Source organism: Onthophagus taurus, chromosome 3 (genome assembly GCF_036711975.1).
Source record: "Onthophagus taurus isolate NC chromosome 3, IU_Otau_3.0, whole genome shotgun sequence".
In the NCBI taxonomy this organism is placed as follows: domain Eukaryota; kingdom Metazoa; phylum Arthropoda; class Insecta; order Coleoptera; family Scarabaeidae; genus Onthophagus; species Onthophagus taurus.
Genome location: NC_091968.1, coordinates 18,712,681 through 18,739,671, shown reverse-complemented (window position 1 = coordinate 18,739,671; position 26,991 = coordinate 18,712,681). Strand labels below are relative to the sequence as shown.

General features: G+C 33.7%; 2 protein-coding genes and 1 long non-coding RNA gene across 6 annotated transcripts; 2 read left to right on the top strand and 1 right to left on the bottom strand.

Annotated features, from left to right (window-relative positions):
- Window positions 1–3,263: 3,263 nt before the first annotated feature.
- LOC139429355 (uncharacterized) lies at window positions 3,264–4,721 on the top strand. 4 transcript variants are annotated; one of them, XR_011640003.1, is made up of 4 exons: window positions 3,264–3,306; window positions 3,512–3,766; window positions 3,828–3,950; window positions 4,119–4,222. It is a non-coding gene; the product is annotated as an uncharacterized lncRNA (long non-coding RNA). The 4 variants fall into 4 exon arrangements; XR_011640004.1 differs by lacking the exon at window positions 3,264–3,306 and having other exon boundaries at window positions 3,440–3,766; window positions 4,198–4,721; XR_011640002.1 differs by lacking the exon at window positions 3,264–3,306 and having other exon boundaries at window positions 3,440–3,766; window positions 4,137–4,222.
- Window positions 4,722–12,051: 7,330 nt separating this feature from the next.
- Window positions 12,052–12,678, bottom strand: LOC139429500 (uncharacterized). Its single transcript, XM_071195268.1, has one exon. The coding sequence runs from the start codon at window positions 12,676–12,678 to the stop codon at window positions 12,052–12,054; it is 627 nt and encodes a 208-aa protein (XP_071051369.1).
- A 10,274-nt stretch (window positions 12,679–22,952) lies between these two features.
- Window positions 22,953–26,991, top strand: LOC139429399 (uncharacterized). The gene is made up of 2 exons (XM_071195126.1): window positions 22,953–23,669; window positions 23,734–26,991. Exons 1-2 carry the CDS (start codon window positions 23,114–23,116, stop codon window positions 26,904–26,906), a joined length of 3,729 nt encoding a protein of 1,242 aa, XP_071051227.1. The 5' UTR covers window positions 22,953–23,113; the 3' UTR covers window positions 26,907–26,991.

Here is a 26,991-nt window from a genome sequence, read left to right as displayed (position 1 = left end):
AATTTTGCCGGATGGGCAGGCAGGCTTTCGGAAGGGAAGGGGAGCAATCGACAACGTGTACGTGTTGAAGCATCTGGCAGATAGAGAGCTGGATAAGAAGGGAGGGAAATTGTACGCCCTGTTTATAGAGTTGAAGGTGGCTTTTGATAAGGTGGATAGGGGAAAGTTGTGGGAGGAGATGGGGAGGAGAATGGGGAGAAAGATATGGTAAAGACATTGGAAAGATATTTTAGGGGGAAGGGGCTGGAAGTGAATGTGGGGAAGACAAGTTTGTGAAGTTTTGTAAGGGAGGGAGAAAAAGAACAGAAAACTGGAGATGGGAGGGAAAAGAGATCGAGGAGGTTAGGGAGTATACTTACTTGGGGTATGTGTTCAGGGAGGACAACAGGGAGGGGTCGCATGTGATAGCTATGGCAAAAAAGGCGAATAAGGTGATGGGACAAGTATGGGGTTGGGGGAAGAGAGTCTTTGGAAGGAATGTGGCAGCGAGGAAGATTATGTTTGAAGGTCTGGTTAGCAGTGTGATGATGTATGGAGCAGAGGTATGGGGATGGAGAGAGCAGGCAATGCTGGAGGACGTGCAAGCTAGATACTGGAGATGGATGCTTGGGGTGGCGAGAGAAAACACCGGGGTATATAGTGAGGGAAGAGGTAAAGGTGGATAAAGTCAGAGTGGAGGGGGGCAGGAGAGCAGTGAAATATGAAGAAAGAATAGAAGGGAGGCCAAACTGCGGGATCTTGGGGGAGTGTTGGAGGGAAATTAGAGAGGGAAATATCAAATATGGGAAAGGAGACAGAGAGAACTATTATAGACGAGCGGGCTACTCGGTAACTGAGATAAATAGTAGACGAAGGGTGGGTAGGGAGATGTGGAGGGAGTTGAGAGATAGGGACCGAGATGTGCAGAGACAGGAAAGAAGGACACAAATAAAAGAGGGGAGGTATAACGAAAGGTACAGGGACATAATTACGGAGGGGCTGCCTAGATACTTGTTATTGGAAGGAGATGAGGAAGGGAAGATGTTGGTGGCTAGGTTCCGTTGTGGAAACGAGGAGAGAGCGAACAGATACTGGATGGCCGATGAGGAGAGGTGGTGTAGGCTATGCAAGGAGGAATGGGAAACGTTGGAACATATGTTGAATAGGTGCAGTGAGTTGAGGGAGGAGGAGTTGGACCGAGGGCAGATCTTAGGAGAGGGGGGAGAGGGGAAACGATGGATGAGAATGGTTGTGGGGGTGAGGAGACAAAGGGATGGATGAGGGGAGGATTGGGCCGAGGAGCCGAGGGTATGGAAATGGAGGAAGAGGGTGGAGGGTGAAAATAATATACTAATGACATATATTATATTAGGATGTATTAAGAGGAAAATTGTAATTATCAAAAACAATAAATGCTTATTATTACATTTACACTGACTGCACGAGTAAAATAGACAAAATTGTTGGTATTGGGTTAGCCAAAATCCAAATTCGCCAAGAAAGTCGCACACCCAATATCCGCAAAAGATTTGAGGACACCTTAACTATCCATCCATCCCAATAATGTTGACCCAACTCAATTCCAATAGCAGTTATTCCAACAAGATGGCGCGTCCCCACACTTCAAGAAGCTTTACTAAATCAGTGTTTGACACTCAGGCAATTGTTTAAAATAATTGGTTGCCATGGCTACTGCTATTTTTATCATTTATACAAATTTGAAGTACGAGAACTTTAAAGTAATTTTTCTCGAAAATTTTCTTATGTAAGCAATATTAATATTGACTGTACTAGATTCAGAAAAAAATCTTCTTTCATATTCCGTAATAAAAATGGGAAATTGTCATTTGAAAAAAATATCGTTGACGTCATAACTCGTTTAAAAATGGCGAAAAAATTTGAAATCTACACTAAAAAATTGCAAAAAATGTAAATCTTTAGACCCGTTTCAGGGATTATTGAATAAACCGTTAATATTGGTTATCGCCTATATCCGCTACTTTACGGACACACTGTATAAAAGATGGATGGTGCTCAGATAAAGGACAACTTCCGGTTACGCGTTCGAGTGAAATTTACGGTATGAATGTTTGTCATAATTTTAATCGCTTAGGTAATATTGCATTTGTTTAACTCTCTTTACACAAGTTTATATAGAACAAGTTCAATATGGTTTCAAATAAAGTACCACTTCCGGTTGACGAATATGATCCAAACTTGATACAAATCTTAGATTTTGTTACTAACAGATACATACGAAATTTCATTGCCGTAGCTTGCTGGGTTTTTGAGGTATGAATTTTGTCCTCCTAAATTCATGAAATTGACCAGTGTGTGGCGTCATATGAGAAACCAGTGTTGAATAGAGGTTTTAACCGATACTTATACATGTTACTTTGGAACAAGTACTAAATTTAAAAAATATTTTATACAACGAGTGCTTAGTTTCTAACGTTACTTATTATTCAGTATGGGTACATTCTACAGTAGAAAGTAATTTTATTATAAAAAAAAATTATTACAGAAAAGTATTACATTGTGTTGGTGTGAAACTTGGAACATCTTAAAAAAAAACAGGGTGATTCAAAAAACCGCTGACAGACTTCTAAGGCAGGTAATACATCAAAAATTAAAATGAAAAATCTTAATATATGTGGGGGTTTTCTCACATATTATAAATAATATAATCAGTATTTTTTAAAATTGATATGTATTAGTAAAAATAAATATTGACTTCTTTTCATATCATTCCGATCCATTCCGTTCCGCGATAGTGTGCCGCCTGTTTAAACCGCTCTTCATTATCTTTAGTCGCTCATTGGCTCAATCAGTATTTCCGTTAGAGTGGAAAAAAGCGTATGTACTTCCCATATATAAGAGTGGAGGAAGAAATTGTGTTTCAAATTACCGCCCTATTTCTATTCTTCCTGTTTTATCTATGGTTTTCGAAAAAATTGTTTATGATAAAATATACCGTTCAATACAACCATTTATTATGCACTAGCAACATGGTTTTCTTCGTGGCCGATCTGTAGAATCCAATCTCGTGTCTTATATCAATTACATTCAAACTTGTCGGAATGAAAATCATCAAGTCGACGCTGTATACACTGATTTCAGTAAAGCCTTTGACATACCCCTGGCACTTATTAACGTCTTTAACTTTATCTTGGCAGTTTAAATTAAAAAATATTTTAGGATTTAAGTAGTCGTTTCGTCAATTTGTTTTTCTACTGTTTTTTAAGTTGTTTGTCAAGTTGGTTAGTGTTTTGATGCGGCTTTGTTTTGATAGTAAATTTTAAAGAAATTTACGAAATTTTATTCGTGGTAAGTACATTTGATATACTTTTTTTTATTTATTTCATATTATTATATTATGATCTCCAGTTTCATAATAAATTTTTAAATATAAGTTGCCTTAAAATAATATGGCAACTAATGCTCATAAAAAACCTCTGAAATTTGAACATTGATTATGGAACTGGATTAGGTATTTGTAAAATAAATATATATGCATCTTATTTTCTTGTAGCAGAAAATGTCAAAAAGTTGCGCCATTAGTGGATGCGTACAAAGGTATGGAAGTTTCTACCGATTTCCAAACCCACAAATGTATCCAGAAATATATCAAAGATGGGTTTTATGTTGTGTGCGAGAAAACCTGCTCCAGTGTGAACACTTGAGGGTTTATAATAATTTTCGAGTTTGTGATAAGCCTTTTCGACGACAGGATGTTGGACGTAACAACAAATTGTTGAAAGGAGTAGTACCATCATTAAATTTGCCAGTATGTGTATAAAATTATCAAAATGTTGTTAGGACTGAGGCATTTTTTTTTTCACATGTAGGATATCAGTACTTAGAAGTCAGTACTTCAAGTGCTTCGAATAACACGCCCACTACTCCACATGCAGATATGGGACTTTAGGTTGCTTCAACATCCACCAGTGCAATCTCATTGGAGACTTCAGGTAAGAAATTATGTGTTTTATAAATCGTTTATTTTGAAAAGCTTGGTTAAATTACCTATAATGGCATACAACTCTTAATAAGAGTTATTTATTAATAAACGAAACATCATTCAAAAAACGTTTAATTTCCCTTTTATTACAAAAGAATGTAGTATAATTTTTTTAAAGTTTGATTTCATATTACAGGTAACCCCGCTTAATGGGGAAACAGCGTTAATCGGGATCATTATTGGATATTTTTTGACAGCTAAACAAAGGGAGAGTTTATTGGAGGAAGTTGGTGTCCACAAATAAGACGACTTATCACCAAAAGCCCAACATTTATACAGGAAAGCAGTGATGTATAAGAGGAAATTCCAGCGCCAGAGTATAACATCCTAAAGAAATAAAAGAAAATTATTACCAAAGAGACAACTTTTTAAGCAGTCAATTTCAAGTTTAGACACAATATTGGCATTACATTTAATGCTACAAAATGGAAAGGGGTATAAGGTATTATAAAGTGTAAAGTTACACTGTGAGGAATAAACAGATTAACACCGTATTTTTAACATCTTTTAACAAAGTTATTTTGACTCTCAAATGTGTTGCAACCTATTAGAATTTAGGTAAATATATCACTTTTTCGCGGTAATATTTCACCTTATACCGAAGAGCTAAATTACTTCGTAAAATTTTTAACAGTGTATCATTAATCATTACACATTGTTTATAGTTATTGTTCTTTTATATTAAAATAAGACTTTATGTTTATGATAATAATTTTAATAAAAAGATTATTAAAATCCACAAATAATTTTATTTTTTTATTTAATTCCACAAAAAAAAAATTTTAGATTTATCACGTTAGCCGCTATTTAATATTAGTACTGGGCCGAGCCGTTCGGAGCGCTGGTGCCGTGTACAAAAATTTTACGTAAATGTCACATCTATATAAGTTATCTATGGCCTTTGACAAGCTCCATCATGAGGTAATCCTGACCAAATTACAAAAATTTGACTTGACTGATGGATTATTAATGTGGTTGGCGTCTTATATCTCTGATAGATGCCAGGCTGTAACAATTAATAATTACATATAGTAGACGCCACGAGAGCTGGTAGTAAATCATCATTTTCCGCTCTTACAAATGCCATACGTAGTTCACAAACCGCTAGAGAGTAATGTGTGTTGGAAAGAGATAGCATTAGTTTAATATGTCTGCTGTACAATTCTAATGGCCACGTCGAAAAAGTACGTCTGTTCTTCTAAGGGATGTCACTCTATAATTATAACCTCAAATCGAAACGTCTTGTGAGCGTTGTCATGAATCTGTTAGTGTTTTCACAAGCCGAAAATGTTTTCTTTGAAAGAAAAATCATTAAATAATATCTTTGACAATGTTTGACATATAACCTCCATTACTAACATAACCTACATTTAAATGTATGTGGTGAAATAATCTAGGTCGTACGTCCATATCTTCATTCATACCATTTTTAAGCGATCTGTCACTGCTAGCTCTCGTGGTTTCTACTATATCTAACGTTATTCCGGTAACTTCGGGAGTGCCTCAGGGTAGTCACTTGAAACCAAGTGACAGGCAGCCAGTTCTGTTTGTGGCTTATATAAACGATATTTATGAGTGCTTTCACCATAGTAATTTTTTGCTATATGTCGATGATTGCAAAATATTTTCGAAGATAGAATCTTCTTCTGATTGCGAAAAACTTCAAATGGACCTTAATCGTTTGCAAACCTATTGTACTAATAATTATCTCTTTCTAAACTATGGTAAATGCAGTCAAATAATGTTCACCAGAAAAAGATACACTGTAAATCATAACTATAAGCTTGTACCCGGACCTTTAAGTGTGTTGTCTAACGTAAAGGATCTTGGCTTAGTGCTCGATACCAAACTGTTACTTTTATATCATGTAGAGAACCTCATCAGTAAGGCGAATAGGAGCTTAAGTTTCATTATTAGAATATCAAATTCATTTACTAATCTACAGTGCATCAAATCTTTGTACATGGCTTATGTGAACAGCAGTGGCGTAGCTAGCCATGAAGGGGCCCTGTATCAATAAAATATAAGGCCCTTTTTGGGGTAATAAAGAATACATATGCAGTCGCAAAAACAAAAATTTAGTTTTAAACAAAAACAACAATACTTATAAGTATTGTATGTGTATTTGTATTGCATGTGTATGATATAAATTATATGTGCAAATAACTAAAAATGCAATGTTTTTAAATAATTACTTTTCTGGCCTTCATTTCGGCAAAAGCATTTATGATATCATCCATTACTGATGACGATTTCAATTTTTCAAGTTCCTATTTTTCTATGGGCAGTATTGATATCTAAATCCGATAGTCGATCTTGTTCCATAGATGTCCTTAGGTATGTTTTAATGAGCCTCAATTTGGAAAAGCTTCTTTCAGCAGTTGCGGTTGTAACTGGAAGCGTCAAAAATATAAAACATGCTGTTATAACCTCTGTGAAGCTAGAGGTGAGGCTATTGAATTTTATAACAAGCAATTCTACAAGATCTTTAACTGTGTGGAATTTTTGAATTTCAGATTTGAAGCAACTTTTGAAAGTAATTAGCTGATCATATAAATCAACTGTTAAATCTTTTTGATATTTGCTGGCCAACTTTGCTGTCTTATTTTGTATATCTTCATTTCATATTTTGCAAATCATTACTTAGTTTTAATAAATTCATTCTGAACGACTTTTTGAATTTCATCCACTTTTACATGAAAATAGGTTAAATAAAGTTTGTGTTTTCTTAACATATCTCAAAATTTCATACATCCAACAGACAGTTTGGTTTAAAACAAATGAGCTAAAGGGCATTATCTGCATCTATTACATATTTTTGTGATTTTTGAAAAAAAGTGAAATGGAATAGTATTTTTTACCTGACAGGTGCTTAGTCGCATCTCGATATCTTTGTCGACTCTTGAATTGTAGAACAAAATGTTGAAAACACGAGTCATATCAAACATGTCTATTAATCTAAAATCTTATTAGAATGTTAATCGATGGCACCAAGGAGATAATCTCCAAAATTCATTTAGATACCAGTTAGAAATGAGCATTAACGAAGAAGGACATCAATTTGAAAATATTAAATTAAAAAACTATGTTCAATTTAAAATAATAATATAAATTCAATAAAAACCAATACTTTTTCTGGCCTTTTTCAATTTATTGTCTAACCGGTTTCGGCTTACGCCATCATCAGAGACATTAGAAATATAGATTAGGTTTTAACATTTAGTTGTTCATGTAAACCAGAAAAAGTATAGCTTTTTAATGAATTTATATTATATAAAAAATAACTGGTCAACATTTGGAGTTCCTATCTTGAAATTTAGACATCAAAAAGCCTATACCACAAGCGATGGGACATCTGTTTATAAAAAAATCATGTTCATTTGAACAACCGTGCTTTATTATTCCTTTATACAAATAAATTTTAACAATTAAATTATTAACATTATTTAACAATTATATGTATCTAGATTAAATAATTTATTTTAAATCAATTTCAAAAGTTTCTTTGTTTCTTAACTTTTAATATCCAATTAAAGAATACATAAGATTTTTTGTATTCCTTAAAAATAAGTTAAAATCACTATTTTTTGATGATATAACATACTCATACATACATTCAATGCCGCTGCGTGTGATAAATCCCCAAACAACGGTAGCGCTGTTTTCAGCTCCTTTTGACTTAAGCAAAACAAAATCAAAACATCTTTTCGTGTTGAGACATCAGCATCGAACCAATTCATGTTATAAACAGCATCAGCCACACTTCCTGTCTATTATTAATAAAATAGAACTAATTTAACAAACATAAATAATCTAAGCTAAAAGTAAATTAAACGAATTATTCATACCGCAGTAGTAAATCGTTGTCCAAATGTGTGATAAAGAAATAACCCAAAGAAGTTCAATATGATAACGGAAAGAGAGGTTAGATCGTTTTTCTAAAATATTGATTGGTCAAAATAAAATACAGTAATATATTAAATAAAAATTTAAACCAGAGTAAAGTGAGTAGTAGCCACAGTTAAAGAAATAAAAATATTAATCTTTGTTGAAACAAGAAATCTAGTTATGAATTCACTAATGAGTTGAAACATCCTAAAATCATCAATATCTTAAGCATTTTAAAATAAGTATTAAATTAGATTACCTGAATATCTCTTGATGGTATACAACAACAGGCTGTAATTTTTTTAAATTTCGTTTTTTATTCCTTGTTAATGTTATATTGCCAATCACCTCCTTAAGGATTTCAATACGAACAATTAATAATTCCATCGAATAGTACATAGCTATTAGTGCAATGGTCGTAACATATATTGTAATTTTCATGGAATATAATTGAAACAACATCATCACCATTATATACCAATGTTTTGACAGAGGAATGTAATAATCAATTACAAAGCAATATTTGGAATTTTTAAACTGAGCACACTTATCCTCAAGCAAAATAGAGTACGTGTTAAAATATGCAAACAAAAGTGCTATGTAACGAACTATTTTTAACATAGTTTTTATATTTTTGTCGAGAACTTCAATTCTTTTTGGAACGCCAAATTTCCCGAAGTCGCTAAATTGATTACGCATTTTAACTAAACGATGTCGATCCCAAATTAGTTGAATGTTAGTAGATATAACAATTAGTGCACCTAAAGCAAATTCCATATGAAATAATAGTTTTGCAAAATACATTTTGTAATCTAAAATTAATAAAAAGATAAAGAAAAAAATATGATTTCTCTTTAGAAATGTTAAATAACATTTCTAAATTCCATTAACCCACCTTTAAATTCCATTAACAAGTGATAAGTTGCCAAAATAGAATTTATCACCATCACAATTGTTGGTGTTAATCCCCGAAATCCGTTAGAAGTGGGCCAACAGCCATGGTCTCGCATAAATTTTTCTATATAATAATAACCGAGGAGTGGTTTCGACATTTTATTACTTTACAATTGAAGGAGTTCGATAAAACTAAATTGAAAACCAGGTAAGTTATGTACATGTATGCCGTATTAAAAATTTAAACATAGCAATTGATTTACAATTAGTTACTTTTTATTTGAGTAAAACTGTAAACATGTACTGTTATTGATTATTATTAGAAATGAGAAAAATTGAAAAATCGTTATCCTTTTGCCAGAGATACTCCCCCTCTCAAAAACAACAAGTAACGCAATTTGCAACAATGCAAAAAAGGAGATTATTTAAATTTTTTAAAGTTGAAAATTCACTCTTTCCTTTAAAGGCATATTAGGTGATAAATCGTAAACTTCATTTTGACTTGGTTCAGGAAGTTTTTTAAAAATAAAAGCTGGTTTCAAACGAGTAATATTTATTGTTTGATTTCTATTAAATCGTGAAATGATGAAATTATTTGAAATAGTTCTTCGTACTTTGGTGATAAACTTGTCTTTTTGTTTTCTACTCGAAGGAACACAATCGGACAAAAATAATTCTTTATGGACAAATGGTTTCGGAGAACAATGATGAACAGTTGTGGTAGGTCGCAGATTTGAAAAAGTTTCGCGCAAAGAAATTAATAAAGGAAAAGTGTCAATGGAGAATGGAGTTATAAGTTTTTGTAAAAAATTCACCTGGAAGATGTAGAGGTTGACCATAAACCAGTTCTGCAGATGAAGACCCAAGATCTTCTCTTAGGGAGGAACGGAGGCCTAAAAAAACTAGTGGAAGTACGTGTTTCCAACGATCTGTATTACCTCTTGCAATAAGAGCAGTTTTTAAAGATCTGTGAAATCTCTCCAGAATACCGTCACTTGTCGGGGTCACCAAAATATGTGGGGGTTTTCTCACATATTATAAATAAAATAATCAGTATTATTTATAAATTGATTTTGTATTTGTGAAAATAAAAATTGACTTCCTTTGGCTGAAGTCTATTGAAAACGTAAAAAAGAATAACCGATTTCTTGATTTTTGAAAAAGTACTTAAAATCAATATGGGAGGGAATATGTGCAACGCCACATCTTACCAGAAATCGATTAACTTTGCGTATGACTTGATTTGTGTTCCTGAATGACTCAATCTTTGACGGGGAGATTCTTTGCAACGACTATGTTGTCTTCCGAAAGGATAGAAATACTTCTGACTCCCTTAAGTCTGATGGAAGTGGAGTTCTTGTGGCTGCTAGGAGAAATATTCACGTTACACCCTTACCGGATTATACTACAAGGGCTGAAGACTTGTGGTTGAGTGTACAGTGTAGTGCGACGCGGGTGATTCCTTTTCAGTGTTTCTTCAACAAATGCAATTCGTATGTGACCAAAATCCAGACGATGATCTTTTAATCATTGGTGATTTCAACTTACCTAATACTGTAAGGTCTTCGTCACCCGAAGGTCGTTTGGTTCCTTCTGCGGCTCCTACCCAAGTCCAAACGATTTTCTTATAGCTTTCGCTTACTGTAATTTCATTCAATTTAATACCATAGTTAACTGTAATAGTAAAACTTTAGATTTAATTTTGTGTAATTCAGCCGCGATAAACTCTGTACACTCATGCGATGATCCATTCGTTGACCTCGATGTCCCGTAATGGTCCTTCGTCTACTTTAGCTTTTAATTGTGCTGATTATAATGGAATAAAAAATGCTCTTCTTAGTGTGGACTGAAATGATTTATTTTGTGGTATCGAAGTAAATCTATGCGTAGATAAATTTTACAGCCAGTTGAACCGAATTATTAATGATTTTGTCTCACTTTTAGTAAACACCGCTACCCTAATTGGTATTCCAAATCTACAATTAAAGTAATTAAGGAAAAATTAAAATTTCATAAGAAATGGAAAAAATGGGGTAATCACACGGACTTTCTTACTTTCAAAGTATTACGTAGAAGGTCTAATCTAAGGCATTGATCTCGAGTGATTATTATAAATCATACTTCATCAACATGCAATCTACATTGATTGATTTTCCATCGCAACTGTGGTTCTATGCAAAACATAAAAAACGTTATAGCAACAGTTTTCCGGCTCGTATGGAACACGATGGCAATTTGGCAGTCGGTGGTCACCAAATATTCGAACTATTCGCCTCTTTCTTTAGTTCGGTAAACTGCAATTTCCAACCTTGGTTCTCAATCGAGGATGTGGCGCAGACCCTCACTCGAATTGATAATAAGATGAGTTCAGGTCCGGACGGGTTGCCAGGTATTTTCTTAGAGACATGCGCCTCCGAACTTGCTAAAACACACTATCGCGGAACGGAATGGATCGGAATGGGATGGAACGGAACGAAATCACCTGGATTGCTTACTGAGCAAATTTTTCCGTGGTTCCGCAGCCCCCTCTAGTATCTACCAATATGTTTACGATGACTAAAACCTGTCTATTCATTTTAAGGTTATATTTGTAAAAGTTTTGTGTATATTGTTTGATATTACTTAGGTAAAATGAATGAAGAACTTTTAATATCTTAGAAGGAGATACTTGTTTATCCCGTTAGCGACACGTAAAAATTGTTGTTCCAGGATAGGATAATGGATTAAAAAACGACAATCAATTAATCATTCCAATATTTCGATTCTATATTGAATCTTCTTCAGGGAGTGAACTTAGATTGTAAAGAAACCGGGCAAAAGTTAAATACAAAAGTATTACGTCTTAATTTTTCTTCATATAAAAAACAAAACCACGCCGTTACAACCATAACGTATTAACCCAACCAAACATGTGAGCGTATTACGCAAGAAAAATTAAGACGTAATACTTTTGTATTTAACTTTTGCCCGGTTTCTTTACAATCAAAGTTCACTCCCTGAAGAAGATTCAATATAGAATCGAAATATTGGAATGATTAATTGATTGTCGTTTTTTAATCCATTATCCTATCCTTTTTACGTGAACTTTTAATAGACTTAATCCGTGGTTATCCACATCTTTATTTGTTACCTGATAAAAATTATCACAACCAAGAAATGAAAGAAAACGCGTGGGAAGAAATTGTTAGTGAAATGAAAATACCGGGTAAGTACCTAATATTGCATTGTAACGTTATTTATTGTTATAATTTTTTATATAATAATATATATTATTGGAGTTGTCTTCGACCTCTCTGAATCCGTTCATTTTGCCAAGGAACAAGTCCTTCAGGCGTACTGAAATATTCTGAGAATTTATCTCGAACATTTATTGCATCACGAGTACAATAGCCTCCCATATTTCTAATACGGTCTAAACCTTGTAGCACTTCTGTTTGCTGTAGTTCATCAGGTTGCCAAGAACATTTATCATTTCTTAAAAAGTTGTGCAAGCAAGTACCTGCCATAATTATTTTGTCGAGGTGTTCAGGAATAACGTGTAATTTTTTGAAAAATATCCTAAACTTTTTACAAAGTACACCAAAGGCATTTTCGCTACATCGTCTAGCTCTGCTATGTCGGTAATTGTAAATTTTTTTGTTATTATTATTTCGAAGTTGTATTCCAGGATATGGACGCATGAGATTTGTAGTTAGAGGAAAAGCTTCATCCCCTACAATTACATGAGGCATTAAAGTATCACTTCCAGGCAACTTTTTTGGTCCAGGTATATTCAATGTACCACCATTTAAAGGTCTTCCTAGTGCTGAATTTTTGAAAATACCTCCATCGTTGTTCTTACCATAAGCCCCAACATCGATGGTAATAAATCTTAAATCAGCATCGACTAGTGCCATCAGGACAACACTGAATTCTTTTTTATAATTAAAATAAGTTGACCCACTGTTACGTGGTTTTTCTGTCACAACATGTTTTCCATCTAAAGCACCTATACAGTTTGGGTAGTTCCATTTCGTACAAAAATCTTTTCCTATGTTTCGCCAACAATGGAGTGAAGTTTCGACTAAATTTCAGTACAAACTTCATAAACAATGCTTCGTGGTGTTGACTCCCCTAATCTGTATCTAAACGCCAAACTAACAAACGAATCACCATGTCCCAAAAACCTAAAAAATCATTAAATATTATATCCTTTTCAGTTCAAGATTGTAAAAAAAAATGAAATAATTTAAAAGATTGCTATAGAAAGGCAAAAGCTAAAAAGCGGTCTAAAAGTGGCGATTCTGCTGATACTATTACAAAGAAGTGGAAGTAAGAAGATGAAATGGGGTTTCTTCTTCCAAATCTTAAGGAAAGACCACAAAAGTCCAATATAGATGTACCATCAGAAAATACTTTTATAGAACCAAGCCCATTTTGAACCTCAAGTTTGTGAATTTGATGAAACGGCAGTTTTGTCACCTACTTCAGAGACACTCTCAACAACTTCCACGACATCAACCATCTCTAAACCGAAACGGCTTTCAAAACCAGAAGTAAAAACAGCAGATGGATTACAGAGATTTCTCGAAAATAATGAAATAAATTTGCCTGAATTACAAATAGAAGTTAAACATCGAATTTTAATGTTGCTCTGTGAATTCGAACTCAAGGCAATGAAAACATCAAGTTTTGGTGCCAATGTGAATGCCGAAGATTCGAGAGATTCAACAGAACAAATCCACGCTACATATTCAAGTTCTAACCATACCGTAACAGTAGATAATGATAATATTTATACAAATTTGTAAAAAATCAATAAAAACAATTCTTACTTCAAAGTCATTGCCAACTTTTCTTCTGCGCTAATAGCTTTCCGAAATGTCGTATCTTGTTTCTGAATGTCTAACATTTTCAACAATTCGTAGAATTTCTCAGTAGACATTCGAAAGTATTTAAAAAATTTTTCCTCGTCTTCTAAAAGGACTGGAAATAGATGATGAAATTTCCCATAATCTTGTCTCTTTAGGTTGATTTCATGAACCCATTTACACTTTTTCCTGTTTGTCCTCTCGTTTTCTCCTTCTAAAGCTACACACAACGCCACAAACTCTTCATCTGAGGTATCCATTGCAGAACAACAATACACACTAAAACTGAAATAAAGTTAAGGCCTTTTTATACTACCCTATATCTAGTGTAGGCTCGCGATTTCTGAAGTAAGATGCTGGGCATTGCTGTCTTCTTAGAGGGCATGCGCATTCCGATCCATTCCGTTCCGCGATAGTGTGCCGCCTGCCTAAACCGCTCTTCATTATCTTTAGTCGCTCATTGGCTCAATCAGTATTTCCGTTATAGTGGAAAAAGGCGTATGTACTTCCCATCTATAAGAGTGGAGGAAGAAATTGTGTTTCAAATTACCGTTCTATTTCTATTCTTCCTGTTTTATCTAAGGTTTTCGAAAAAATTGTTTATGATAAAATATACCGTTCAATACAACCAGTTATTATGCAGCAGCAACATGGTTTTCTTCGTGGCTGATCTGTAGAATCTAATCTCGTGTCTTATATCAATTACATTCAAACTTGTCGGAATGAAAATCATCAAGTCGACGCTGTATACACTGATGTCAGTAAAGTCTTTGACAAGCTACTCTTGACCAAATTATAAAAATTTGACTTGACTGATGGATTATTAATGTGGTTGGTGTCTTATATCTCTGATAGATGCCAGGCTGTAAAAATTAATAATTACATATCTAACTTTATTCCGGTAACTTCGGGAGTGCCTCAGGGTAGTCACTTGGGTCCGGTTCTGTTTTTGGCTTATATCAACGATATTTATGAGTGCTTTCACAGTAATTTTTTGCTATATGCCGATGATTGCAAAATATTTTCGAAGATTGAATCTTCTTCTGATTGCGAGAAACTTCAAATGGACCTTAATCTACGGATTTGGTATATTTGTTTAACCCTAGGATGCATAAACCGGGCCTCTCAGGTTCGGCGAGATTTTAGTTACTCATAATTTTCTTAAAATAATTTCAATCGGCTTGAGCATTTAGATATGCTCTAAACACGTCTTTATTCAATACACACTTGATTCAAAAACATTCAAGTGTAATTAGCAATCGAAAAAAGAAATCGTTTCCATTAGCACCCCGTATTTGCATAAACCGGGCCTCCGAAGCCCGTGTACTACTAGTTACTACTAGTTTCAACTTATTCATTACAGGTTGAGGGTTATTATAATTTGTCAAACACTGCTGCGCGGAAATGTGCGCATCTGTGCAAGTTAAAACGTGCAACACATCACTAACGTGCAGCTGTTTTTCATTCAGTTAGAATAGAAGTTGGATTGAGTGAACTTGTGAGATACATATGATAATGGCGTCAAAAAGGAATGTGAAAAGAGTGAGATTTGGTTACCCCTGTTATGAAAAAATATTGGTGCAGTGGGCAGCTGAATGTGATGATCTACCTTTTGAAGAACGTGATGTGTCAGAAGTAGAAAATAATGACACAGAAGATAGAAATTTCGAATTGGTTCCTGACGAGTATTCTGGATCCAGTTCTGATCATGGTGACGATAACTCAGAGGATGTTGTTGATGATATTGGTAAGCCTTCAACGAGCGGTTACATTGCTCCAAGTGGTCTGGTATGGAGTTTGGAACCTCCAGCAAAAAATAAAATTCAACCACATAACATTCTTCGGCGTGCGCCAGGACTAGCAAGGAAACATATGGCTGCAACACCAAAAGAAGCAAGAAATTGTGAACTGTACTAATTTAGAGGACAAACGTGTTTATGGAGCAAAAGGAAAACCGTGGAAAGATGTAACTGTTGATAAATTTCTTACATTCTGTGGTTTACTTATTCATGCGGGAGTTGACAGAAGCTGGGATGTTCCTGCGAGAGAATTATTTTGTGATGAATTTGCCAATCCTGTATACCCAGTCACAATGTCCATATTTCGCTTTGAAGAAATACGAAGATTCGTCAGATTTGTCGACAAGACAACCCGGAATGCGCGTTTGGAAACCGATTAGTCAGCAAAGGTGTCCTGTGATTTATTCATTCAGCAATGCAAAACCAGGGTCATACCTGATACTAATGTAACTGTTGATGAACAACTCGTTGGGTTCAGAGGTAGATGCACATTCGTTCAATATATGCCAAGTAAACCGGCAAAATATGGACTTCAAATATTTTGGATGTGTGAATCTACGTCTGATTATGTTTTGGATGGTTTAGTTTATGTTGGTCGCCAGCCCGGAGAACCTCCACATAAAAATCTGGGGCTTGAAGTAGTACAAGCTCTTGTGCGTGGCATTCATAATTCTGGTCGCAATCTCACGATAGACAATTTCTTCACTAGTGTTCCGCTAGCAACTTATCTTTGGATAAAAATATTACTGTTGTGGGTACACTACGTCAGAATAAAGGTGACATTCCGAAAGAAATGAAAGCCTCAAAAGATCCATGGTAAGTTACGCACGTAAAAAGTACAAATGCGTAATTTTACTAAGCACCATGCACCACGATGCATCTATCAATGACGACGCTAAGAGGAATCCTGAAATCATCTCTCATTATAATAAAACAAAGGGCGGTGTTGACATCATGGATCAAATGGTGTCGACATACACGTGCAAGAGGCAAAGTAAACGATGGCCCATGACATTTTTCTTCAACATCATTGATGTTGCAGCACTCAATGCATATATAGTCTTTACCAAAGAACATCCAAACTACAACATAAGAGTGACTCACAAACGCAGAATGTTGTTGAAAGATTTAGCGAAGGAACTAGTGATACCACATATGCAGAGAAGATCTACTAACCCTAACCTACGGCGTACTGTCCGGGAGTGTATGAGCAGATTTATTGATATATGTGGTCCGTCAGCCGCTCACACAAATGCAACAATTAAGAGAAAAAGATGCTCAGTATGTCCCGCAAGTATTGATCGTAAAAGCACAATGATATGTATTACTTGTAAAAATAATATCTGTAATGAGCATAGTATTAGAATGTGCACTAAATGCTTCCTAATCCCCAAAAACAATAAACAATAATGTTTTTTAACAATAACGTTCACTTTCATATTTAACCTCACGTTTGTAACGTACATATTTATAAATAAATAAAGTTTTACTTCAATAACTTTGTTTCTATTCTGACTACACGTGATTTTATACAGGGTGATTCATTAGCTCTATGAAAAACTTTGCCAGATGAAAGGTGATGCGATTCTAAGGAAAAAATGTTATATGAATATGGGTCCGATTCATTTTGGTTAAAGAGTTACAAGCCTTTGAAAATTTTACACAGTTTAATAGGCAAATGAAAATGTAACATAAAAAATAAGTTTAAAAATTACAAAAATTGTTCGAGATGTCCGCCTTCAGCTTGAATGCACGCCTCACATCGACGAAGTAAAGATTCTATCACACAATGTATGATATTTGGATCATTCCGTATGCTATTAGCTGCATCTTGAATTCTGTCCAGTAGTTGCTGACGGGTAGTAATTTCTACATGGTACACAAGCTCCTTCATGTGTTCCCAGCAATAATAATCCAGCGGATTTAGATCTGGGGATCGTGGTGGCCAGACTACTGGACCTCCATTGCCAATCCATTTGTTTGGAAAATGTTCATGTAACCAAGCGATGACTGCTCTTCCTCGATGTGGTGGTGCACCATCGTGCTGATACCACATATTTTGAACGATGTTAAATGGTACATCGTCGATAAAATCGAAAAGGTTATGTCCCAAGAAATTTCTGTACATATTTGCATTTAAGCGTTCATTTATCACCCATACAGGTAGCAAAGAATTATTAAAAATGCCACCCCAAACGTTTACACTAAACCGTTGCTGAAATCTTCCTGGTCTAATTGCATGTGGATTTTGCAAGGACCACATATGTTCGTTATGATAATTATTTATGCCGTCCCTAGTGAAACACGCTTCATCAGACCACAGAACTTGGGAAATGAAGTTATTATTTTGAGCATGTTGCTGAATAATCCAGCGGCAAAATGCTAAGCGTTGCTCAGTATCTCCAGGATGTAATGCTTGAACATTTTGGCGATGAAACGGATGTAACATTTCTCGATTCAATACACGCCATACAAAACTTTGGGATATTTGTAACATGCTCGCTATACGCCGAGTACTAATTGAAGGGTCGTCAAGTACTAAATCAATAACACGTTCTTCATTTTGTATATTCACATCATGGGGACGAACGGAATGTAGTGGAGCGAGGTTATCTGTTTCTCTCAGTCTGCGAAATGATGCACTAAACACTGTATGGGCAGGTTGATGTCTATTTGGAAACCTACGAAGGTATTCTCTTCCTGCTTGCCGAGCGTTTCCGTTACAAAGCCCGTATACAAAAATAATATCTGCATATTCTTCAGTCGTAAATACATGCATTTTCGTTTTCGGTGAAAACTCTGACAATTATAAACTTTGAAACACGCAGAATAGAGTAAATTGAAATGTTTGACATAAAGAACTCAGTATTGTTATCACAGCCAACTCTGTATTTGTGTTTCATAATTATTGTTGCGATTGTTGCAAATCTTTACTTCGTCGATGTGAAGCGTGCATTCAAGCTGAAGGCGGACATTTCGAACAATTTTTGTAATTTTTAAACTTATTTTTTATGTTACATTTTCATTTGCCTATTAAACTGTGTAAAATTTTCAAAGGCTTGTAACTCTTTAGCCAAAATGAATCGGACCTATATTCATATAACATTTTTTCCTTAGAATCGCATCACCTTTCATCTGCCAAAGTTTGTCATAGAGCTAATGAATCACCCTGTATAACAGGTCTCAGAAGCCTGAATTATGTAAATGACGATATTTTATTGGTTAAGTATCCTAGAAAATAGGTTAAATAAAGTTTGTGTTTTCGTAACATATCTCAAAATTTCATATATCATTCAAAATTAGATACTTTCAATTTGTTTATCTTCAATTTGGTCTATAAATCATTACGTAATTTTAATAAATGCAGTTTAAACGATTTTTTGAATTTTATCAATTTTTGTTAAATATAATTGGCGCTTGCTTAACATTTCTCAAAATTTTAGATATCCATCATATATAATATATACCATCTTAAAATAGATAGTTTTAGCTTTAATTTGGTGTGCAAATCACTACTTAGTTTTAATAAATACCGTCTGAACTACTTTTTGAATTTCATCCACATTTACATGAAAATAGGCTAAATAAAGTTTGTGTTTTCTTAACATATCTCAAAATTTCATACATCCAACGAGTACAGTATCATATATCATTCAAAATTAGATAATTTTAGCTTAAATTTGGTGTATAAATTATTATGTAATTTTAATAAATGCAGTTAAACGATTTTATGTTCTTTTAAGAGATATTTTTAGTAAGACAGTTTGGTTTAAAACAAATGAGCTAAAGGCCGTTATCTGCATCTACATATTACATATTTTTGTGATTTTTGAAAAAAAGTGAAATGGAATGGTACCATAAATTTAATTGTCATTTAATACATATCGAATTCGGAGTTCCTATTTTGAAATTTAGACGTCAAAAAACCTATACCACAAGCGATGGGACATCTGTTTATAAAAAAATCATGTTCATTTGTACAATCGTTCTTTATTATTTTTTTATGCAAATAAATTTTAACAATTAAATTATTAACATTATTTAACAATTATATGTATCTAGATTAAATAATTTATTTTGAAATCAATTTCAAAAGTTTCTTTGTTTCTCAACTTTTAAAATCCAATTAAAGAAATGTACTTCAAAACTTAAAACATATTTCAAATGTTTCTTTGCTTAGTAACTTTTAATATCCAATTAAAGAATACATAAGATTTCTTGTATTCCTTAAAAATAAGTTAAAATCACTATTTTTTAATGATATAACATACTCATACATACATTCATTGCCGCTGCATGTGATAAATCCCCAAACAACGGTAGCTCTGTTTTCAGCTCCTTTTGACTTAAGTAAAGCAAAATCAAAACATCTTTTCGTGTTGATACATCAGCATCGAACCAATTCATGTTATAAACAGCATCAGCCACACTTCCTGCCTATTATTAATAAAATAGAACTAATTTAACAAACATAAATAATCTAACCTAAAAGTAAATTAAACGAATTATTCATACCGCAGTAGTAAATCGTTGTCCAAATGTGTGATAAAGAAATAACCCAAAAAAGTTCAATATGATAACGGAAAGAGAGATTAGATCGTTTTTCTAAAATATTGATTGGTCAAAATAAAATACAGTAATATATTAAATAAAAATTTAAACCAGAGTAAAGTGAGTAGTAGCCACAGTTAAAGAAATAAAAATATTAATCTTTGTTGAAACAAGAAATCTAGTTATGAATTCACTAATGAATTGAAACATCCTAAAATCATCAATATCTTAAGCATTTTAAAATAAGTATTAAATTAGATTACCTGAATATCTCTTGATGGTATACAACAACAGGCTGTAATTTTTTAAAATTTCGTTTTTTATTCCTTGTTAAAGTTATATTGCCAATCACCTCCTTAAGGATTTCAATACGAACAATTAATAATTCCATCGAATAGTACATAACTATTAGTGCAATGGTCGTAGCATATATTGTAATTATCATGGAATATAATTGAAACAACATCATCAACATTATATACCAATGTTTTGACAGAGGAATGTAATAATCAATTACAAAGCAATATTTGGAATTTTTAAACTGAGCACACTTATCCTCAAGCAAAATAGAGTACGTGTTAAAATATGCAAACAAAAGTGCTATGTAACGAACTATTTTTAATATAGTTTTTATATTTTTGTCGAGAACTTCAATTCTTTTTGGAACGCCAAATTTCCCGAAGTCGCTAAATTGATTACTCATTTTAACTAAACGATGTCGATCCCAAATTAGTTGAATGTTAGTAGATATAACAATTAGTGCACCTAAACCAAATTCCATATGAAATAATAGTTTTGCAAAATACATTTTGTAATCTAAAATTAATAAAAAGATAAAGAAAAAAATATGATTTCTCTTTAGAAATGTTAAATAACATTTCTAAATTCCATTAACCCACCTTTAAATTCCATTAACAAGTGATAAGTTGCCAGAATAGAATTTATCACCATCACAATTGTTGGTGTGAATCCCCGAAATCCGTTAGAAGTGGGCCAACAGCCATGGTCTCGCATAAATTTTTCTATATAATAATAACCGAGGAGTGGTTTCGACATTTTATTACTTTACAATTGAAGGAGTTCGATAAAACTAAATTGAAAACCAGGTAAGTTATGTACATATATGCCGTATTAAAAATTTAAACATAACAATTGATTTACAATTAGTTACTTTTTATTTGAGTAAAACTGTAAACATGTACTGTTATTGATTATTATTAGAAATGAGGAAAAATTTAAAAATCGTTATCCTTTTGGAGTATAACAGACTTTCTTAACAAACTATTCTTTTTATCACATAATGGCATCATATGAGGAACCAATGTTGGATAGAGGATTTAACCGATACTTGTACATGTTACTTTGGAACAAGTATTAAATTTAAAAAATAATAGGTACTAAATACTAGTTTTATACACTCTAACGAGTTCTTCTCAACGTTACTTATTATTCAATATGGATACATTCTACAGTAGAAAGTAATTTTATTACAAAAAAAATTATTACAGAAAAGTTTACATTGTGTTGGTGTGACCACTTGCTGTTTCTTCTAAAATGTTCTAAAGTTGTCATGACAGAGATATATAAGTACTTATACGAAAAGTGTGGTGCTTCCCCTAAATATAAAATAAAATTACAACAACCAGACCGGCTGTTTACTTTTTTTGACGCGTAAAAATCGGGGTATTTTTACTCTAAAGGGGATTTACCATATTTGTGGGGGTTTTTGCTTAACTATTTTCTACGAAGGAATAGCTCACAAATAAATTCGTAAATTCTGCTATATACATTTTTATTGTAAGTTAGCAGAATCGTAGTAAAAAGGGTTTTTAGAAGTAAACAACTAGTGTTTACTTTCTTTTGACGCTCACTGTAGGTATAAACTAGATTAGCAAAAAAAAAAGAATCAAAACTTATAAAAGATATAACGAAAACATCGGGTAGCGCGAACAACCAGAGATTTAATTTAAGCAACTTAACAAGCATAAGGGGAGCTTACTTACAACAAGAAGATAGAAAAATTAATTTGCGGGTAATTCACTCTGAGAGGCACTTAGCTGATCCAGATCGCCGAGGGACCTCACCACCTCTCTTAAGCTGGCAGGACCATAATGGCAGAACCGATTGAGACCTATTGGATTATTTAGTACTTATTTTGTACTAATTTGTACCACCAATAAAAAATTTGTACTTTTTGCCATTAAAGAGAAACTCGTGGTGCTGCTAGCTTAATATTAAGCTAGCAGGACCACTTCAAAAAAAAGACGTAAAAAGATAAAACAAAGGTGGATTTGAGAAGAGCTGAATTTGTACTAATTTGTACCACCGATAAAAAGTGTATACTATGTATAGTAGTAGTATAGATTCGCCGATTCAAGAACCTCCTCCTCGAACCTGCGTTCTAGGAGGAGGTTCTTGAATCGGCAAATTTTTTGGGGGTCAGAGGAGGTTCGATGAGGAGAGGAGGTTCTTGAATCGGCGATTCTTTTGAGGGTCGGAGGAGATTCGATGAAGAGAGGAGGAGGTCAATTAACTTGAGAAGGTCATGTTATTTTGACGAAATTATTAAAAATTTATCTTTATTAAAAATGTATCTTTATTTAGGTTATGTTATTAAAAATTTATCTTTATATGTAACCTGTTTACCTAGATGAAAACAATTACTATGTTTATCCTTCGACGCTTCTCAATGAACTGGTAATGTTTTCGATATATCTCTTAACTTATTGTACACAAAGGTATACGGTTTTGGGACATGTAGGTATACAAATAAGTGAGTCATGATCTACCTGCGGGATATTTTTTAAAATTTATTGTGTAAAGGTATACGGAGCTTTAAAATATGCGAGGAGGTTCTTGAATCGGCAAATTTTTTGGGGGGATACGTTCGAGGAGGAGGTCAATTAACTTAATACTAGTAAGTGAGTCATGATCTACCTGCGAGATATTTTTTTAATTTATTATGCAGAGGTATACGGAGTTATAAATATACATGTATACAAACGCACTCGATGCATCCTCCTCCTCCCCAATAAGTTTCAGGAGCGGTGAGGGTTTATAAACGCCTGCGAAATGTGGTATTGACGTAGTTCTTTCATAACAAGTAGAAGTGTACAACATTAAATTGTAAAATGGTCGTGTGTGAGGATTGTGGAAAAAGTTTTACTCGAGTTGACAATTTAAAAAGACATCAACGATTATCTTGTATTGGCAAGAGAATCAAGCTTGACGCACCGCAAATTCCAAAAGCAGTAAAATGTGAGGCTTGCGATGATTATGTAAATAGACAATGTTACTCTGCACATTTACGAAGCAACGCACACAAGCGTAACGCTTTTGTTATAATCGATGACGGAGTGGAGAGAATAGCTGGAGCATTCGGTGACAAAATTGTCAGTTATCGAATAAGTGAAGAAGGTTTTTTTGTGGATTTGGATGAATTTTCTCATAGAATTCGAGAAAAAATACTAAATCTAATACAAAGCGCAATCGATATTCACCGAAATGTAAAATTAAATATGGAATGTTTTGGTTTGTATTTTTTACAATCAAAGGAAGACTGTGAAATAAAATCATTCAATACGAAAAATAAGGTAGTATCATTAGCGTCGGATCTGTATAAAATATATAAGGAATTTATTGATGAAATTTCATCAAAAATGTCAGAATTCCAGGAACGAGATTCAGGTAAGCGTAATGTGACATAATATACCTATATATTATAAAATAAATGTTTCAATATTTTATTTAGGATGGACTTTAATGCAAATTCTCTATATGGAGTTAAATTTAAACAAATATAATCCTATCAGAGCATCTAATTACATCGATCTACCATCGCAAATAAAAGCAAAGCGTGCTGTGATAAATATACAAAACGCGGATGATGCATGTTTTGCATGGGCTGTAACATCCGCACTACATGAACCGAACGGTTTACCACAGAGGACATCTTCGTATCCGAATTACCTAGACTGCGGCTTAGACTATTCAAATATTGTTTTTCCAGTTAAATTACGAGATATACCTGTATTTGAAAAGCAGAACAAACTATCTATTAATGTATATGGAATAAATGAGTATTTTAAAGACGGTGTTATGAATTATGACATAATTACAATGTATATATGTCGACAAAAAGAAGAAAGACATATAAATTTATTATTGGTTACAAATGATTCCGGGAATAGTCACTATTGTTGGATAAAAAATCTGTCTCGATTACTATCATCGCAAGCATCGCAGAATGGTCATGAAAAGTATATTTGCGACGGATGCTTGGTATTCTTTACGTCAGAAAATAAACTTATCCGTCATCAAAGTGACGATTGCAGCAAGGTAAGGGCAATTTTACCAACAACAAATTTGAAAATAAATAAATATGGAAATGAAGAAAAGGAAAATATACTACAGTTCGAAAATTTTGAACGACAATTAAAAATACCGTTCGTGGTGTATGCAGATTTTGAAGCATTACAGAAACCGATCGCCGATGCGGAAGCAACAGAACTTAACGATGATAATTCATACTCCGTCAAATGTTTCAAACACGAACCTTATGCATTTGCATATTATATAAAATGTTCATATGACGAATCATTGTCGAAGTTTGAAATATATCGCGGATGTAATGCTGCTCAAATTTTCATGAGCAAGTTGGAACATGACGTTCTGAATATATACAAAAATTATTTAAGCCAACCAAAAGAAATGCTCCCATTACCACCTATTGATAGATTAATACATGAGATGCAGGATATCTGTCACATTTGTTCGCACAAAATAAAAGAAGGTAATAAAGTGTGCGATCATGATCACCTAACTGGGTTGTATAGAGGACCCGCACATGCTGTATGTAACATCAATTATCAATTACCAAAGTTCATACCGATATTCTTTCACAATCTTTCGAACTACGATTGTCATATGTTTGTGAAAGATATGGCATTAAAAGAAGAAGACGTGGACGTTATAGCACAGAATAAAGAAAAGTATATATCATTTTCGAAAAAAATTATCGTAGGAGAAAACATTGACAGCAAGGGAAAGCTAAGGCGGGTTCATATGAAATTGAGATTTGTGGATTCATTTAGGTTTATGGCTTTATCGCTAGAGAAGTTGGGTTCATTTTTGGAAGACAACCAATGCGTTCAAATCAGAAAATATTTTAGGAACGAAGAACAGTTTCGACTTATACGTCAGAAAGGAGTTTTTCCGTATTCCTTTGTGGATTCATTCGAAAAGCTGAATCTTACCGCTCTGCCAGATCGAAGTAGTTTTTACAATACTTTATGCGACGATAGTATAACCGAAGAAAATTATTGTCGTGCACAAACGGTGTGGAACTTATTTAACTGTCGCACTTTAGGCGAATATAGCGACATTTATTTAACGTCTGACGTTTTACTTTTGGCGGACGTATTTGAGAATTTCCGAACCATCTCGATGAAGTATTACTCTTTAGATCCATGTCATTACTTCACAGCGCCGGGCTTCGGTTGGGATGCATTATTACGAATGACAGGGGTAAAATTAGAATTATTAACGGACATAGACATGTTACACTTCTTTAAAAATGGTATTCGCGGTGGATTAAGTATGTGCACTAAACGCAGTGCGAAGGCTAACAATAAATTAATGATGGAATTTGATGAAACCAAAGACCCATCTTATATTTTGTATCTCGACGCTACGAATTTGTATGGACACGCAATGAGACGAAAATTACCGACGGGGGGATTTCGATGGCTATCAGATGAAGAGATTCAAAAGTTAGATATTTACAATACGGAAGACGATTCCGAAAAGGGTTACGTGTTCGAGGTAGATTTAGAGTATCCGGAAGCAATACATGATGAACACAACGATTTGCCATTTTGTCCAGAACGGATTGTACCCCCAGGTTCAAAAAATGCAAAGTTAATAGCAAATTTGGAAAATAAAACAAAATACATCATTCATTACGTGAATCTAAAGCAGTGTATCAAGTTCGGATTGAAACTAACGAAGATTTACAGAGTATTAGAATTTAAACAATCCAACTGGATGCGGAGCTACATCGATTTCAATTCCGATAAACGTGCGAAAGCTAAGAATGAATTTGAAAAAAATCATTACAAAGCAATGAATAACATCGTATACGGTAAGACAATGGAAAATGTGGAAAAGCGAGTGGATATAAGACTAGTTACCCACTGGGAATGTCGTCATAAGAAACCGGGCGTGGAAGCCCTAATAGCTAAACCAAATTTTAAATCTTCGAAAATATTTTGCGATAATTTGATAGCCGTTCAATTGAACGTCGCGGAAGTTCGTTATTGCAAACCGCTGTATGTGGGTTTCAGTATATTAGAGCTTTCGAAAACCGTAATGTACAGCTTCTTCTATGATTACTTAAAAGTTAAATATGGAAATAACATAACACTTTTATACACCGATACTGATTCCCTAATCCTAGAAATTACTACTCCCAATGTATATGAGGATATAAAAGAAAATATTGAATTTTTTGACACGTCCAATTATCCGTTAGAGAATATACACAATATACCTCGCGGTCGATCTGTGTTGGGAAGAATGAAAGATGAATATCCAAACAGGTGCATAACGTCATTTGTTGGAACAGGAGCTAAGGCGTACTGCATCACCTTGTTGAATGATAATGTAAAGAAGGCTAAAGGAGTAAAGAAATATGTTATAGATAAACATTTAAGCGTGACCGATTATAAACGTGTGGTTGAATGTGGCGGATCGGTTCATAAAAAAATGTACATTTTTAAGTCAGAATTTCATACTATGTATACCGAATTAAAGAATAAAATTGCTCTTTCATCGTGCGATGATAAACGATACATATTACCGAACGGATGTAATACTTTGGCGTGGGGTCATTGGTTGATAAAAAGATTGAATGCGAATAAATGAATTTAATTTAAAAAAATTGTAAAGAATAATAATAATAATGTATTTGTAATGTTCGATTGTTAATAAAGTCTTGTAAACTTTTAAA

What these genes read in the sequence shown, in the direction of transcription:
- LOC139429500 (XM_071195268.1), bottom strand. Translation starts at nt 12,678, where the DNA reads ATGGCACTAGTCGATGCTGATTTAAGATTTATTACCATCGATGTTGGG.
- LOC139429399 (XM_071195126.1), top strand. Translation starts at nt 23,114, where the DNA reads ATGGTCGTGTGTGAGGATTGTGGAAAAAGTTTTACTCGAGTTGACAAT. An exon ending in ATTCCAGGAACGAGATTCAG is followed by an intron (nt 23,670 to 23,733) that starts GTAAGCGTAATG and finishes TATTTTATTTAG; the next exon opens with GATGGACTTTAATGCAAATT.